The following is a 17,603-nucleotide window of genomic DNA, read 5'->3' on the forward strand; positions in this document are numbered from 1 at the left end:
TTTGAGTCTATTGATAAGGACTACTGGTCAGGGCCTCTCTCAGGAGCAACACCCTCCGTGCCATGCCCCGTGGCACGGGACCACAGCCGCCCCCCCCCCCCCCCCCCCCCCAAACACACATTTAAGGCGAGGAACATGCGTGGCATTACATTAAACAAAGCACAAGCACGCTAGGACAACACACACGCAAAGACAAGAGAAACAAAGAATTGTGTGCAAATAACAAACGGACGAGACCCACACGTGCGCGTTCGCTTACATCCAAGAGTGACGCGCCGTTCAAGTACGCAGTCGCTCCCCCACTCAAAACACAAGACGAAAGGGGAGCAAGGCGACAGTGACGAGCGGCAACCGCGTCACACGCGAAACATTTAACACAAACCCAAGCGAGCAACGCACACAGATCCACACAACCGTTCACATTAACACAACAAACAACAACCATACAACAAGAAGAGCCTTCCCAGGGAAGACGCCTGTTCGTTTGTTTGAAGACACAACACTTCACACAACACTGAAGCACGGCGGAACTCTTCAAATGAACAAACATGAAGAGTTTTCCCAGGAAGACGCCCTGGTTCTCGCCGTGCCACACGCACACACACACACACACAACACATAAGCACGGCGGTACTCCTCAAACAAAACACCACGCAGATAAACACCTACCATTAGGCCACCCTTTGTTATGTACATGCAATCACTTATAGGTAGACGGGTGGGGGGGGGGGGGGGGTGATGGTGTGAACCATCAGTTCATTGTTCTGCTGGATGTGTTCACTGACTCAGATAGAGAAGAAAAAACTGGCTTCCCCTTGGGGAGATTGTCTGTGTGGGTACATATATGAGTAAATTTATGTTGGAATGAAGGTGTGTGGGTGTATGTGTGTAAGGGTGTATGTGTGTGTGGGTGTATATGTGTTTGGGTGAATATGGATGTCCAATGTAGCAGCAGTTGGTGAACCATTGCAGTGGTTATTTGAGCTGTGTTTTTTATGTCCTTCCCTTTTTATAATAAATAATAATAATAATAGTCTTTATTTGTATAGCACCTTTCATACATACATGCAACTCAAAGTGCTAAAAACTACTGAAAATAAGGTAAAAAAATTACTTGTCTCTCCCCCTCATTTCTATCCTGTCCTGTATGGTGGAGACTGGGGAACAGGCTGAACTACTCTCTGCAGTGGGGGTGGTGGGGCACCACATTTTGCCGCCATCGCCTACACTTCAAGACTGTGATTCTCTTTTCTGCCAGCGGGTGTCGCAAAGATTTGTATGTCATTTAATATTTAGTATAATTAAATAAAGATCAATAGTTTTCAAAACTAAATTAATCACAAAGTTCAAACTGATTATGTGTAAAGAAAAAAACGGAATTCGTCAGTTGAACGAAAGTGAAAGTGTTTCACTTTCCAAAGTCTTAAAATATATACTTTATTTATCAAGAGATTCAAACAGGTGTGGAGATCTGGAAACACACTGCTTCCTAGTTCTCTCTCTCTCTCTCTTTCTTGTTTATCAGTGTCAAATCAGAATCAAATCAAATCAAAGTTTATTGTATAGCGCTTTTCACAACACATGTTGACACAAGGCGCTTTACAGGATTTAAAAGGTTAACAATACTATGGGTCCAGAACCTTAATGAGCAAGCCAAAGGCGACATTGGCGAGGAAAAACTCCCTATGATGGTGGGGAATAGGAAGATACCTCGGGAGAACCCATCCTCCATTGGGCGGCCCGTTAACACACAAATTACACAAAATACAGACAAATACACAAGTCACACACAAATCACACAATCAGACTAAGTAAAGGTAAAAATGAATGTTCTGGGTTTTGATATTGTCACTGTAAATGTCTGTTGATGAACGCCAGGCTTTCATTCCGTGTCGGAGCAGCGATGCTGGTATTGTAGGCTCCGACTGCAATGTTACTCTCCAGGTGAACCTCAGAGAAAAGATACGAGATGTAGTAAATATGTAACAGATTAATCAAAGGCCAAACTAAACAGATAAGTCTTTAATCGAGTTTTAAACATTGAGAATGTGTCTGAGTCCCGAATAGAGGCAGGAAGATTATTCCACAATTGTAGAGCTTTAAAAGAAAAGGCTCTACCACCTGCTGTGATCTTTTCGATCCTAGGAACAGTTAATAACCCTGCATCCTGCGAGCGAAGTGAACGTGCTGGATTATATTGTTCAATAAGTTCACTAAGATAGTCTGGAGCTAAGCCATGCAGCGTTTTATATGTTAATAAAAGTATTTTATAGTCAATACGGAATCTAATTGGCAGCCAGTGTAATGACGATAGTACGGGACTAATGTGATGAAACTTTTTAGTTTTTGTTAAAACTCGTGCTGCTGCGTTCTGAACCAGCTGGAGTTTGTTTATCGATTTACCAGAACATCCAGCTAGGAGACTGTTGCAATAATCTAAACGAGAGGATATGAATGCATGGATTAGTTTTTCCGCATCACTAGTATTTAATATGTTTAATTTTAGCAATGTTGCACAAGTGAAAGAACGCCACCCTAATTATATTATTAATATGTGTATCGAATGAGAGATCTGGGTCTATTGTGACACCCAAGTTCTTTACCTCTGTGCTGGGGGTTATAGTAAAACAATGTAGATTCAATGCTACATTATGTATCTTGTCTCTCGCAGCCCTAGACCCAACTATTATTAATTCTGTTTTATCGGGATTTAGTGCTAGAAAGTTACACGCCATCCATTTTTTATCTCTTCTACACATTTCTCGATTTTACTGTTTGCGCCTAAATCATCGGGTTTTGCCGATAAATATAGCTGAGTGTTGTCTGAATGGAAACTGATGTCGTGCTTATGCATAATCTCGCCTAAGGGTAACATGTACAGTGTGAATAGAAGTGGTCCTAGGACTGTCCCTTGTGGGACACCATATTTAACCTGCACAGATTTAGAGGTTTTATTATTAACACTTACACATTGGAAGCGGTCAGTCAAATATGATCTAAACCAGGAGAGTGCAACTCCTTTAATACCTACCGTGTTTTCTAGTCTATCCAGCAAAATGTTGTGGTCTACAGTATCAAAAGCTGCACGAAGATCTAACAGTATAAGGAACGAGACGAGCCCATTATCGGCCGATATTAGTAAATCATTCACTACCCTGAGTAAAGCTGTTTCAGTGCTGTGGTTTGGTCTAAATCCTGATTGGAGATAGTGGTTTAACTGATTGGAAACTGCTTTTTCTAGAATTTTAGAGATAAATGGGAGATTAGAAATGGGTCTATAGTTGGCTAGAATCTGCGGATCGAGATTCTGTTTTTTAATCAAGGGTCTAATTACGGTGCATTTTAATTGTTTGGGCATGTAACCTAGGTTAAGGGAGGAGTTAATCATATTAAGTAAGGGCCCTGCAATGGCTGGGAGTAGGTCTTTAAAATAGACGGGTTGGAACTGGGTCGAATATACATGAATATACATCAGTAATATTTTTGGTTGCATAGTTACTAATAACTAAACTACTGGGGTTGGATTGGAGGTTAGGCTGCGATGTATTATGACTCTGTAGTCGGATATTATCTATTTTATTATTTAAAAAGTTTTATAATTCATCGCTAGTGTGTGTAAGTGCTGTATTAGAACTAGTGTCGTTGATATTTTTTGTTAGTTTAGATACCGTCGCGAAGAGAAATCTAGGGTTATTTTTGTTGTTTTCTATTAGTCTCGAATAATATGAGGCTCTAGCTTTTATTAGGGCACGTTTATATTTGACTACGGCGTCTTTCCTTGCGGTTCTAAACACCTCTCTGGAGTGGATCTCCATTTGCGCTCTGCTGTTCGAGCTGCCTGTTTTAAAAGACGAGTGTGGTTGTCATACCATGGTGCAAGCTTTTTCTCCCTAATTAATTTTGTTTTAACTGGAGCTACACTGTCTACACTGCTGAGTGTGGAATAAAACTGTTGTGTTGCCTGTTCTAATTCATTGGGCTGCAGTGGCATAATGCTCGGTAGCTCTGGCAGTAAGTTTATAAATGTTGCTGCAGTGTCGGATGTGATAGTGCGCGTGGTTTTTGTATGGAGCATCTGATGTACATCGTATAAAGCTATTTCATATATTAGTAGGGAATGATCTGAAATGGCGTCATTTTGGGGGATAATTGCCAAATGTTCTATGTTTAATCCGTAAGTAAGTATTAAGTCTAAGGTGTGTTTACAGCGGTGAGTAGGTCCTGTCACATTTTGGGCTATACCTACTGAGTCTAGGATGGAATCGAACGCGGTTTTCAGTGGGTCTGATTCATTTTCATAATGAATGTTGAAATCACCCACAATTACAAATCTTTCAATTGTTAGGACTAATTCCGAAAGAAACTCAGCAAATTCCTTAAGAAATTCTGAGTAAGGTCCCGGTGGTCGATAGATGGTCACTAGTTTAAGCTTTGTTTTATTGCCTATGAGATTATTGCCTATTTCACCTATCAAAGCCTCGAATGAGTTAATAGAGGTGGTTGGTTTTACAGTAAAACCTTTATCTGTGTCATATATTGTGGCTACTCCACCTCCACGCCCTGTGATATGGGGCTGATGAACATAACTGTATCCAGGAGGAGCTGCTTCATTAAAACTTACATATTCGTTTACTCTAGCCCATGTCTTTGTTAAACAGAGTGCATTTAGTCTGTTATCTGAGATTATTTCGTTTACTATCACAGCTTTTGATGCAAACAATCTAATGTTTAGAAGTCCTAGCCTTAGCTTAATATTGCTGCTCATTTCATGTTGATTATTTAATTTCATTTTAATTAGATTTTTAAAACATATCGCCCTGTTATTCCTATATCTGCCACAGTTAACAGACACAGTCTCAATGGTTTGGTAGGTAGGGAAGCAAGTTCTACTTAATGAATGGCTGTTGGAAACCATTTTTTCATTTTTGGGTGATGTTGTCCTTAACCGTCTGTCTGTCTGTTGTCAGTTGTATGTATTGGCACTGTAATTTTGCTGTTTTTGTTGTTTTGTTGTGTTAGCCCTTGCTAACAACTGTCCGGTCGCTGCTACTCCGTTGCCGTTAGAAACGCAGAGCCGTTGCTCTGCTTAAGTTCCGCTCGGTGTCGGCTGTAGTTAAAAATAAACTCTCGGTTTTGTTCTTGGAAGATGCTCTGGTGTTTCTTTTATCCTTTTATCACCTCGATAGATTATATTTCAAATTTCTCTAGGTGAAAATCTTCTTCTCTCATACATTCTCCGCCACAGCGCGGGGTCTTGCACCCTCACACGCCGCGAGTCAAATCAAAATTAAATAAATTTCTCATTTTGATTTTTCTAAATGTCTTATGTGATTGGACCTTTCAACAGACCATCAGTAATACTCATCCACGCTGTCACCTTTATTCATCAGTTGCTCAACATTAAACTAAATAATGCTTATAACAGAACACTTAGAGCCACAAACTAACAATGACAGGATTCATCTCGGTGAGATGATTCTCCTTATACATCATCTCAGTGAGATGAATCCTGAGAAAGGAGAGAGGTGGTCCCACTAAGGTCCTATTTTGAACCAAGGCTAAAGACTCTGCCACACAGCTAGGATCTTCACTCAATACATAAAAACTGTATTGTCTTTAGAGAGCTCAGAACATGTGAAAAATTCAAATGAAAAGAAACTGCCAGAATGGCAACAAAACCAAAACAAAACAATTAACCAGAAAGCAAGACCTTCCAAAGTCAGTCTAAATGTTATGTAGACCATGCCAGACTGAAGGTTTCTCTGCTCCTACACACCCATTTAACTGCTAATGGAAAAACAATAATCTTGCATAGGGTATTAATGCTTACAAATCTTTATTTAATATATGCCAAAAGTACAACAGTGGCCAACAACTGATGTGGATCGACGTGATCAGAGAAGAGGAGATCCAAACACCTCCACCTCACAGAGTGTAAGATACTCTTTTCTTCCTGGAATCACAATGTTTATGTAGCGTCCCTCCATCCCTTTACATTCATAGGACAATTTAGTATTAGTATCAGTGGAGAGGATCTCTGCACATCTGGACATGTAGGAAGAGAAGGAAAATTATTACTATTACCAGTAATAATATTATTATGTGTATATTTTTGCGTAAACCTTAGAGTAGTTCACCTTGGGTTATTATTGCCATTGTTGTTCAGACTGTCTCCAATTCTGATTTCAGCTCCTTTCAACCGTTCAGGAAGCTCCTGCCTGTTGGTGACATGAATGGAAAACACTTTGTGTTGTTCCAGCAGGTCCAGTCTCCACCAGGGCCCGAAGTCTTGTTCAGTGTGTGTGCAGGAACCATGGCCGTACACACCATCTGGGTTTCCATCAATGGCGTTGGAAGGAAAACCTGTTACATAGAGGCTGGACTGTGTAGCTCTCGCCTTGAGTGCCACATTCTCCCCTGCACAAGGTACAGTGTATTGAAAATGGAGCATGTTGCAGGGAACAATTACAATAAAAAATACAATAAAAAAATAAATAAATACAATAAAAAAAATATACACTGTACAAAAATGTTTTTCTAAGGAATCATCAGAGTTGTTTTTCCTAAGGGATCATCTTATATACTAAATGTCTAAACTGAAATTTTGAATATATGAATATCTCGTTTGTCTCCTCTGAGTCACTTTTTAAAATAGATGTGTAGCCTATAAAGTGTTATAGATACTGGAATAATGTATTATAATAGTTTTATATTGCAAACTGTGACTGATTCTATGAGCATGAAAGGTTAAAGAACACAACAACTGTAACTAGGCTCAACTACTGCTATAACCCCTGGCAAAATTATGGAATCACCAGTCTGGGATGAGCACTCATTCAGACATTTTATTCTGTAAAACAAACTCGTGTCACGGTACTGCGGGCCCCCTACTGGTCGCCTCCGTCCACAGCGGCAGTTGTTTTGTTGTTGTTGTGTTGTGTTCGTCCCTCAGGTGGGCGGAGCCTGCAATCTGTCTCACCTGAGGGTGGTTTGTTTGTCTATATATGTGTTGTCTTTGTACCAGTTGACTGCTGGTTATTATATCCCTAATTCGGATCATGTCACGGGTTTTTGGTTTGTGCACTTTCTTCATTAAACCATCCATTTTCTCTGAGATTTGGCGTGATCGCTTCCTTTTTGTTTCGCTCACCCTGCCCGTCACAACTCGGATCAAAAACATGATGCATTAATAAGGTCATTCCAAAGTGCAACTTCTTGGTGTCACGGTGAGGGGGCCGGGTCGCCACCAGAGGGCGCGCAACCCGGCCAGCAGCCGATCCCAGCACACACCCCCGCGCACTCAGCCACTCCCACAGTCGCAATCACCATCATACTGAGCACCTGTTTCTTGTTTACTTTGCACTTCTTAAGCCCGCAGGTCGTCTGGTCCAGTGCTGCACATTGCCACTACGAGCGTCGCTGATCCAAGAGATCCTATACACATATTGTGTGTGCTAAGAGCATTACTTGGGCATCACTGTGTTGTGTTTGCGCTACGAGCATTACTTCTGCATCCCTGTATGCGCTACGAGTTTTACTTGAGTCTGCCGTTTAAAGCCATGGAGAATAAACGTCCCTCAGTCTCACCCACGCCTCTGGTTGCCTCTGTTCCGACGCCTTCGGCGTCACAGAATGTGCAGCCTGGAGCAGTCGGAGGCGAGGGTGCCTCACCTCTGGAGGTACTAGCTCATCAGGGAGTCGTCCTGGGCCAACAACAGCAGGAGCTCCAGGAGCTCCGTTCGCTGGTGACTACCCTAACCTCGTGCATACAAGCTCTGACGGTGCAAACGTCTGTAAGACCTCCGGCACCCCGAGCACCGATCCCCCCCCCCCCCCCCCCCCCCGAACCTTACGGTGGGGACCCAGAGCTCTGCGAGGGCTTCCTGGTCCAGTGCCAGTTGTATTTTGACAGCTTGCCTCATTTTGGTGAGAAAGAAAAAATCGCCTTCACAGTAAATTGCATGCGGGGCAAGGCACTGGACTGGGGAGCGGCCCAGGTTCACGGAGAGACCCCCTGCACCCGAGGGTATGAGATTTTCATCCGCGAGCTGAGAGCGGTGTTTGATCACCCCAGCCGCGGAAGATTCTGCGGCCAGAGTTTACTGCAGCTGCGGCAGAGAAGCCGTAGCGCCGCCGAGTATGCCCTTGAATTTCGGACCCTAGCTGCCAGGACCGGATGGGGAGAAGCCGCGCTGACCGATGTATTCCTGGCGGGTTTGAACCCGGACCTGCGGGCAGAGCTGTCATGCCGTCCCGAGGGTCAAGAATTTAATCAGGTGGTGCATCAGGCTATCGCCCTAGATCGGCTACTGCAGGAGAGGAGCCGAGGAGCGGCGCTTCCTATCACCCCGCAGGCTCCCGTACACACATCGCCCCGTGAGACCACCACAGCCGAGCCCATGGAGATGGGTGCTACCGCCCCCCCCCCTCGCTCGTACCACAGGTCCAAGGAGGGGGCGGGCTAGGGTGAGTATATCTCTTATGGGTAATCTTCTAACATGGGAGGTGTCTGTGTCTTACGGGGCGATGTCCCTGTCTGTTTTCGCTTTAGTGGACTCGGGAGCCTCGGGGAACATAATGAGGAGGAGCGTCGCTTAGCAGCTGAGGGTGCCCCTGATTCGTCTGGAGGAGTCGAGACGCGTGCAAGCACTGGACGGGCGACCTGTGGGCGGGGGTTTTATTTCTCACCGCACTGCACCAGTCACCGTATACGTTCAGGGCCGTAGGGAGAATATCAGTTTTTTTATCCTCCCTTCCACACGCTACCCTATCACGTTAGGTCTCCCTTGGTTCAAGCTTCACAACCCCGTCATCGACTGGTCCACGGGTAGGCTGCTGAAGTGGGTAGCGCCCCTCCAAGGCACTCGGTCTCCCTCCCGTGTGTTCGCGCAATCCACCAGCGTAGAGAGCCCAAACATCAGCACCACTCCGGTCATTCCCGCTCCGTACCGTGATCTAGCGGAGGTATTCAGCGCTGTCAAGGCCACCCAGTTACCACCCCACCGACCCTGGGACTGTCACATCACCCTCAGGGCGGGTACTACGCCACCGCGCGGTCGAGTCTATCCACTTTCGCAGGAAGAGGAGCGGGTTATGGCTCAGTATATAAAGGAGGCTCTCGCTCAGGGCTATATTACTCCCTCCACCTTTCCCGCTTCAGCCAGCGTCTTCTTCGTAAAGAAGAAAGACGGTGGGCTGAGGCCATGCGTAGATTACCGAGGGCTCAATTCCCTCTTAGTGAACTTTGCCTACCCGCTGCCGCTAGTGCCGTCGGCACTGGAGCAGTTAAGATCGGCTAAGGTTTTCACTAAGCTAGATCTACGCAGCGCCTACAACCTTATTTGCGTACGCGCGGGTGATGAATGGAAAACGGCGTTTAGTACCTCTACGGGTCACTATGAGTATCGCGTCTTGCCTTATGGCTTGGCCTCTGCTCCGTCGTTCTTCCAGGCGTTCATTAATGAGGTCTTAAGGGAGTATTTGAATAGATGCGTTGTCGCTTACATCGATGACATCCTGATCTATTCTCCCTCCTACGACCAACATGTGCGTGATGTACGGGCAGTTCTGGGCACGCTCTTGCGCAATCGTTTGTATTGCAAGCTCGAGAAGTGCGAGTTCCATCTCAGTGAGGTGAACTTCCTAGGTTACACCATCAGGCCAGGCTCCGTACACATGCAGCACAGGAAGGTGGAGGCGGTCATGAAATGGACGCAGCCTCACACACGGCGCGAGCTTCAGAGGTTTCTGGGCTTCGCGAATTTCTATAGGTGGTTCATACGCGCATATAGCCAGATCGCAGAGCCCCTTACTGATATGCTGAGAGGGGGAGGTACAAAGCTTCGCTGGACAGAGAGATCTACGAGAGCGTTCAACCAGCTGAAGCAAGCGTTTGTCGACGCGCCGGTTCTGCATCAACCGGATCCTAACCGTCCCTTCATAGTGGAGGTGGACGCGTCGAACGTGGGAGTAGGCGCGGTGCTTTCCCAGCGGCCGAAGAAGCATAGCTCCCTCCGTCCCATAGCCTTTTACTCCAAGAAGCTCACCCCTGCCGAACGCAACTACGGGGTGGGAGACCGTGAGTTGTTGGCGATGCGCAAGGCATTCGGTGAGTGGCGGCATTGGCTGGAGGGGGCTAAGCATCCGTTCACCGTGCTTACGGACCACAAAAACCTGGAATACATCAGGACCACGAAACGGATGAACGCCCGTCAAGCCAGGTGGTCTCTGTATTTCTCTCGTTTCAAATTCCAGGTGACGTACCGGCCAGGAGAGAAGAACCAGCGTGCGGATGCGCTGTCTAGGTCCTTTCCTGGCAGTACGGAGTCTACGAGCGAGGAGCCGGTGCTTACACTGGAATGCGTCGTGGGAGCTTTGGAGTGGAAGATCGATCGGGAGATCGAGGCAGCGAACCCGCATCCAGGTTGCCCGCCGCACCGTAAGTACGTTCCCCCCGCGCACCGTAGTGCCCTCATCAGCTGGGCTCATACGTCAGTGGGGACAGGGCACCCAGGGTTGTCTAAAACGGCTCAGTTGTTGGGGGCTCGCTACTGGTGGCCGGGGCTGCACCGGGACGTACTGCAGCAGGTGGCGTCCTGCGCGGTGTGTGCGCGGTGCAAGGTGCCACACACTCCTCCTGCGGGTAAGCTCCTCCCTCTCCCTACACCCAGGCAACCATGGACGCACATGGCTTTGGACTTCATCACGGACCTCCCCCCGTCCGAGGAGAACACTGTCATTATGGTGGTAATCGACCGGTTCTCGAAGATTGTCCGCTTTCTTCCCCTGCGGGGCCTGCCCACCGCGTGGGAGACTGCGGATCTCCTGTTTCGGCACATATTCCGGCAGTTCGGTCTGCCTGAGGATATCGTGTCGGACAGGGGACCGCAGTTCACCTCGCGTGTGTGGCGGGAGTTCCTGTCCAAGCTGAACATCACGGTTAGCCTAACCTCTGGTTACCATCCGCAGGCTAACGGACAGGTGGAGCGTGCGAACCAGGAAGTGGGAAAGTTCCTGCGCGCGTACTGCAGCGAGCACGCAGACACATGGTGCGCCCTTCTGCCCTGGGCCGAGTATGCACAGAACTCCCTCACTCATTCCAGCACGGGGATGACACCGTTCGAGTGCGTGCTCGGTCGCCAGCCGCCGCTCTATCCGTGGAACACCGCCTCCTCGGACCAGCCCATCGTCGAGGAGTGGTGTAAGAGGAGCGAGCGGGTGTGGGAGGACACCCATCAGCGGCTGAACGAGGCGATCCGGCGGTTCAAGAGGAAAGCCGACCGTAGAAGGGGAGAGGCCCCATCTTATCAGGTAGGGGATATGGTGTGGGTCTCTACCGGAGACGGACGCCTGGGCAAGAGAGGTAAACTGGGGGAGAGATATGCTGGCCCATATGTCATCTTGAGGCGGCTTAACCCAGTCACCTATCGCATCAGTCTGCCCGAAGACAGACGCGTGTCGCGTGCATTCCATGTGTCCGCTCTCAAGCCATACAGAGCAGGTGCACTAGAGGAGGCCTCGACGTCGCGACCACCTTTGCCGCTGCAGTTATCGGACGGACCCGCGTACCTCGTGGAGAGGCTACTAGACTTGCGGTGCAGAAGGGGTGGTTTGCAGTACCTAGTGGACTGGGTCGGGTACGGACCGGAGGAACGATCTTGGATTCCGGCCTCTCAAGTGGTAGGCCCCTCCCTTATCGCAGACTTCCACAGGGAGCATCCAGACCGGCCAGCCCCGCGGCGACGGGGAAGACAGCGTGGGAGTCGACGGGAGGGGTCCTTGGGGGAGGGCTCTGTCACGGTGAGGGGGCCGGGTCGCCACCAGAGGGCACGCAACCCGGCCAGCAGCCGATCCCAGCACACACCCCCGTGCACTCAGCCACTCCCACAGTCGCAATCACCATCATACTGAGCACCTGTTTCTTGTTTACTTTGCACTTCTTAAGCCCGCAGGTCGTCTGGTCCAGTGCTGCACATTGCCACTATGAGCGTCGCTGATCCAAGAGATCCTATACACATATTGTGTGTGCTAAGAGCATTACTTGGGCATCACTGTGTTGTGTTTGCGCTACGAGCATTACTTCTGCATCCCTGTATGCGCTACGAGTTTTACTTGAGCTGCCGTTTAAAGCCATGGAGAATAAACGTACCTCTGTCTCACCCACGCCTCCGGTTGCCTCTGTTCCGACGCCTTCGGCGTCACAGTTGGCTTTCAGAAACACTAAAAGAAATGATGAAAATCATTGTGGAAACAAAGGAAATGTAACTTTTTGTAACGTACTGATCAGGCAGACAAGGATCCAAGTGCGGAGAATAGCCGCTTTTATTGAAACTACGATCACAGAGCAATCGAACATGTGAGATACTCCGTTCAGGGTGTGTTGTGTAGGAGTATTGTAAATGTAGTCAGGATAGTCCAGGGTCACGCCGGTGAGACAAAATCCAGGAGGTACAGAGGGACTAGGCAGGGAACAAGGTCTAGGAGGAGAGCAGAGGTCGGGACACAGAAAGGCAGTAACATGGAAAGAACGCTTGGTACGTGGCATGGCAACAATACTTCGCAACCCGGAAGAGAGAGGAGGAAGCTTAAATAGTTGCAAAGGGGGAGGGGCAGGGCTTAATTTGAGCCAGATCCTGCCATAACAGGATCCGGGAACTCTTTAATTTTGAAGCATGTCTGCCTCGATCCAGCAACATGCCGCGGTTTGCTGAAAAAATATGGAATACCTCAAACTGTAGGTAGAATATAAGGACACACCCAGTCAATTTCCTTTCCCTAAATGGACACCTGCCTCAGATTAGATCTGCTCGTTAGTCTGCAGGTAAAAACACCTACAGTCATGACACCTTGGAGGGCTGCTGGATGAAGTGGAGTGGCAAGAACCATGGCTCCAACAAGAGAAACAAAAGAGAGGATTGTGAAACTTCTTGAAGAAGGTAACTCTTCACGCATGGTTGCTAAAGATGTGGGCTGTTCACAGTCAGCTGTATCCAAGATATGGACCAAATACAAACATCATGGAATGGTTGTTAAAGCCAAACGTACTGATAGACGAAGAAAGACCTCAAAGTGTCAAGACAATGGCCATTTGTCTTGAAAACGATGAAGTACAACTAAACAGATGAAGTATAAATGGGAGGAAGCTGGAGCCAATGTGTGTGACCGTAAGAAATCGTCTAAAGGAAATGGGATTAATACAGGAAAGATAAAAGAAAACCATCATTGACACCTAAACAGAAAAGAGCAAGACTGCAATGGGCTAAGGAGAGTGTGATAAAGCGCGACCTAAAACTCCTTAAGTGTACGGATGTAGGGAGTCACACTCTATGGGTAGTGTCGGGTGAGGGGCCTTGTGGCCTGGAATAAGTCCGCACAAGAGGTTGAAACTTGATTTTCTTTTGCACCATTAATTATGAGACACCCACAGCTATATACATATTTACAACGCGTGTTCTTGACAACAAATAAAACAGTACTAAATTGACCCTCTTAGTCAGAGTATAGTGATCTGTGACTGCAAAGTCACATAGATCCCACCTGGACATACGTTCCTAGCCTGCTCTCCCGGGCTAGTCTCATCTCGGGCTAGTTACACCTCGTTATATTCCGTCAGCCCCTCCCCAAGAATATTCCATTTACGTTACAGGTGACACATGGACAAAGAATATAAGACATTCTAATTGCTATCAATACTTAATTAAATAAACATCTGTGGTCACATATTCGCATGTCACGACATTACTCTCTTTACATAATTTCCATTTTACATGTGCACATACATAATCTGTTTTGTACAGTTTATGTACATCCCTCCTCTTCTACAGAGGTTAAACCTGCCCAGGTAAGTAAAAGCCTGAGCTTTGAACTCTTACTCTTTTGGTCCACTGGGTGCAGACTGGTCACAGGTAAGCATAATCATACTATATATTATATCTATTGGTAATGTGTAGGTCTACATCATCACAGAGAGGCAATCATGGACTGTGGATGACTGGATGAAAGTTATCTTCAGTGATGAGTCAAGAATCTGCATTGGACCAGGTGATGCTGGAACTTTTGTTTGGTGCCGTTCCAGTGAGATTTATAAAGACTGTCTGGAAAAAAAACAACCAAATTTCCACAGTGGAAATGACTGGGGAGATGACTGTGGTTAATTCTTCTATCAATGCAGAAGTTTACATTGACATTTTGGACAGTTTTCTCATCCCATCATTTGAACAGATGTTTGGAGATGATGAAAAAATTTTCCAAGATGACAATGCATCGTGCCATAGGGCAAAAACAGTGAAGGCATTCTTTGGAGAAAGACACATTCAGTCGATGTCATGGCCTGCAAATAGTCCAGATCTCCACCCAATTGGAAAAAATTATCCACAAAAGGCTCCGACCTGCAAAGCTGATCTGGCAACTGCTATCAAAGAGAGTTGGCACCAAATTGATGAAGAATACTGTTAGTCACTCATCAAGTCCATGCCTCAGAGACTGCCAACCGTTATAAAAGTCAAAGGTGGTGCTAAACTAAATACTAGTGATGTATTTTGAATTTTCTTTTGTTTATCTGTTTTTCATGATTCCATATTTTTTCCCTGTGCTTGCTCAATAAAAGTAAAATTTACTTTGTTTCCACAATGATTTTTTCATTTGTTTTAGTGTTTCTGAAAGCCGACACATTGCACTTTGGAATGACCTTATTATCGCATCATGTTTTTCATCCGAGTTTGTTCTACAGAAAAAAATGTCTGAATGAGTGCTGATCCCAGAGTGATGATTCCATACTTTTTGCCAGGGGTTGTAGTTTAGCATCGTAGGGGTTTAAGAAACTCACCTTGTGGAGTGGGATAACCATAGACTTCAAACTCACAGAGAGTTAGTTGATTTTTTCCGGGTATGACTACACTGACATAACGTCCTGAGACACCTTTCTCAAAGTTGTAGGTGACGGAATGTCCTGCAGTGATGCTAGAAATGACACCTGCCCTGCAGTGAAAGGAAGAATAACATGAGAATGTTTGCAAGTGTGTGTGTCAGTCTATTTTACAGTTCCATACAGCTGTGAGCATCCTCTCACAATGCGTTGTTGTTTCCATTGTTGAGCAAAGAGTTTCCTATGTGAATCTCAGCTCCATTGATCTTGTCGGAACAGCAGTCTTTTCTGTTAGTTACAGTAACAGAGGTTACTGTGTACTCGTCCAGAAGGTCAACCCTCCACCACGGGTCTGTTTGAGTCTTTGTGGCAGTGCAGGATCCATGATTATAGTTTGCATCTCGATTTCCATCTATTGCATTGTAGGCATGGCCTTGTGGTGCCCGAGGGTTATCCACCAAGTCTGACTGCGTGGCTTTGCCATACAGAGCGAGGTTTCTGGCTACAATGAACAGAGGAACTCACTTCAGATTTGTTCAACTGCACAAAACCATCACATGATGTGTGAAAAATGTGAATGTTTGTGTTAAGTGGATACCTTTCATAGACGCTCCATTTGCAACACCAGTAATTGCAAGGGTGCAAAATAGATAAAATATGTAACTTCCCATTACACTAAAAAGGCAACAAAACAAAATAACTATTTATGTACAATATACATTTATTGAGTTAATTCCATGTCAAACAGAAAAGCAAAACATTAATTTGGCTATTCTACACCTCCTTCCCCATATCAGACAATGAAACTGAAAGACTCAAATGGCAAAAATGACTAATTTTTTTAAAATGTATGTAGAAGATATGTATATGTGGAAGAGAAAGAACAACATAATTAAGGAGGAAAGCAAACCTATATGTTACACACCTCCGACTCGAGGTGCTGTACCAGATGTGTTCTGTGAAGACAGAAGAAATAAATACACAGGTTTTGCTTAACTACTTTAGTTGTGTTTAACTTGGCGTCTCTTCTCGAATTATTCAGAGCATTCCCATCACAGTACATTTGTTATGTATGAAATACATATTTGTATACACATGTTCTTGCCTAAATTACATTTGTCTCCTGGATTTTAGCTCATACCTGTCAAGTTTTTGATTTAAAAATTAGGGAAAATTTCCGCTGGTTGCTGCGAGCATTCCCACCAGCCCAACCAAAGTCCAGGACCCCTTATATTTTTACACGAAAGCATAAGGATTAGCACCACTCCACTATGGGAGATAACAGCCAAACATTCAAACTCTTTACAATAATGTAATTTTTCCAAGGTAAAATCCAACTAAATTCTAGGCACATTGGCAAGCTACTCTACAGACAATATAAACAACGTTACTGAGCCATTAAGTCTTAAAATGTGTTTAACAAATTAAAAGCGGACCATCAACAACCCTTGAACCAGATATATTCATTTCAATGAGTATAATTAGCGTGCATTTCGCTTGGTTTAAACTTGACATTCCTATTACTAAAATGGTAATGTAACTCTGTATTTTCATGATTTAATGATAAATTAACCATTGTTTTGAGGTTGTTTATGCATTTTCAGCATTTACCAACCTGTGAAAACAGGAGAAATAAATACACAGGAGAACAGTAGTTGTCTTGGACACTTGGCTTGGTGTCTCTTCTCTATTGATTCAGACTCCCTGTATAACTAGCACTATCCTCCTGTGCAAGTGAGCCCTCTTAGTGGTCAATGGAAGTAACTAACAAAGGCTCTTTTTTTTGGCCCACGTCCACTCCCTTATCTATCTAATAACAATTCTGTATAATATAGTGCAAAGTGATAATTATTGGGGTTAGGTGGACCATGAGAAGATAGTATATAGAAAAGAGGGGAAAAGAATAGAGGGGGAGAGAGAGAATAAAAAGGGAAAAGACAGAAGGGCAGGGGATAAAAATATAATATATATATATTATAAAAAAAATAAGTAAATATATATATAAAAAAAAAACAACTAGCTCACATGACCACTGCAAAGAAGAGCAGAAAGTGTACCCAAGACATATAGCACAAGGGTCATTCCAGGATTTTGGTACATTTCCTGTCCCACCACTTAAATTTCAAATGTACAAATGTAATAGTACTAAATTACTATTTTTTTTAACAATGTACTTGTTCTAAGACAAACTGTAAAATTTGGTGGAAAAAGCTCCTTAGATATTATTCAAAAGACCGAATGTAACGTTGGGGTGGTTGCAAAATCAGGGGGCGGACGCACTGGCGCTGGAGAGCTGGACTCAAGGCTACTAGAAGTAGCCATACTGGCTAACCGTGTTGTGTTTGCATGGAGCACTCTACTTTTGCGTGGCATGGTAAACACTAGAACGAACACAACGACTACAGACTAATCAAACATGAATGTGACACATACCCAAGTAAACTCAAAACAACTATATTTACACAAAGCACCTAAGGACGATGAACATACACAAAGAACCAAAACATAAGATTAGAGGCAATACAAAGATACTGGAATCAAACGTGAAACATAACCAAAACAAACAGAAACGAACACCATAAGAATGCTCACAATACACTCAGAAAACGAAAATACAGAACACGTAGGCTACTTAAACTAGACACGGACTCGCAGGACAATACACTGTTGACATATAACATAAGGAAACGTGACTAAACCTAAACTAACCATATACAACACAAGGCAAACATAACAACTC

At 45.1% G+C, this 17,603-nt stretch overlaps 1 protein-coding gene across 1 annotated transcript in view; it reads right to left on the reverse strand.

The window, feature by feature from the left end:
• LOC143486706 (uncharacterized) overlaps positions 1–17,603 on the reverse strand; it is a 39,804-nt gene that overhangs the window by 17,355 nt on the left and 4,846 nt on the right. The window contains exons 2-7 of the mRNA XM_076986067.1: positions 15,789–15,819; positions 15,462–15,538; positions 15,068–15,365; positions 14,825–14,976; positions 6,138–6,417; positions 5,897–6,045 (exon numbers count right to left, since the gene is read on the reverse strand). Of these exons, the coding sequence (XP_076842182.1) occupies positions 5,897–6,045; positions 6,138–6,417; positions 14,825–14,976; positions 15,068–15,365; positions 15,462–15,538; positions 15,789–15,819 (987 nt within the window). The remainder of the gene's footprint in view (positions 1–5,896; positions 6,046–6,137; positions 6,418–14,824; positions 14,977–15,067; positions 15,366–15,461; positions 15,539–15,788; positions 15,820–17,603) is intronic.

This window comes from Brachyhypopomus gauderio, unplaced genomic scaffold (genome assembly GCF_052324685.1).
Source record: "Brachyhypopomus gauderio isolate BG-103 unplaced genomic scaffold, BGAUD_0.2 sc45, whole genome shotgun sequence".
Taxonomy (NCBI): Eukaryota; Metazoa; Chordata; class Actinopteri; order Gymnotiformes; family Hypopomidae; genus Brachyhypopomus; species Brachyhypopomus gauderio.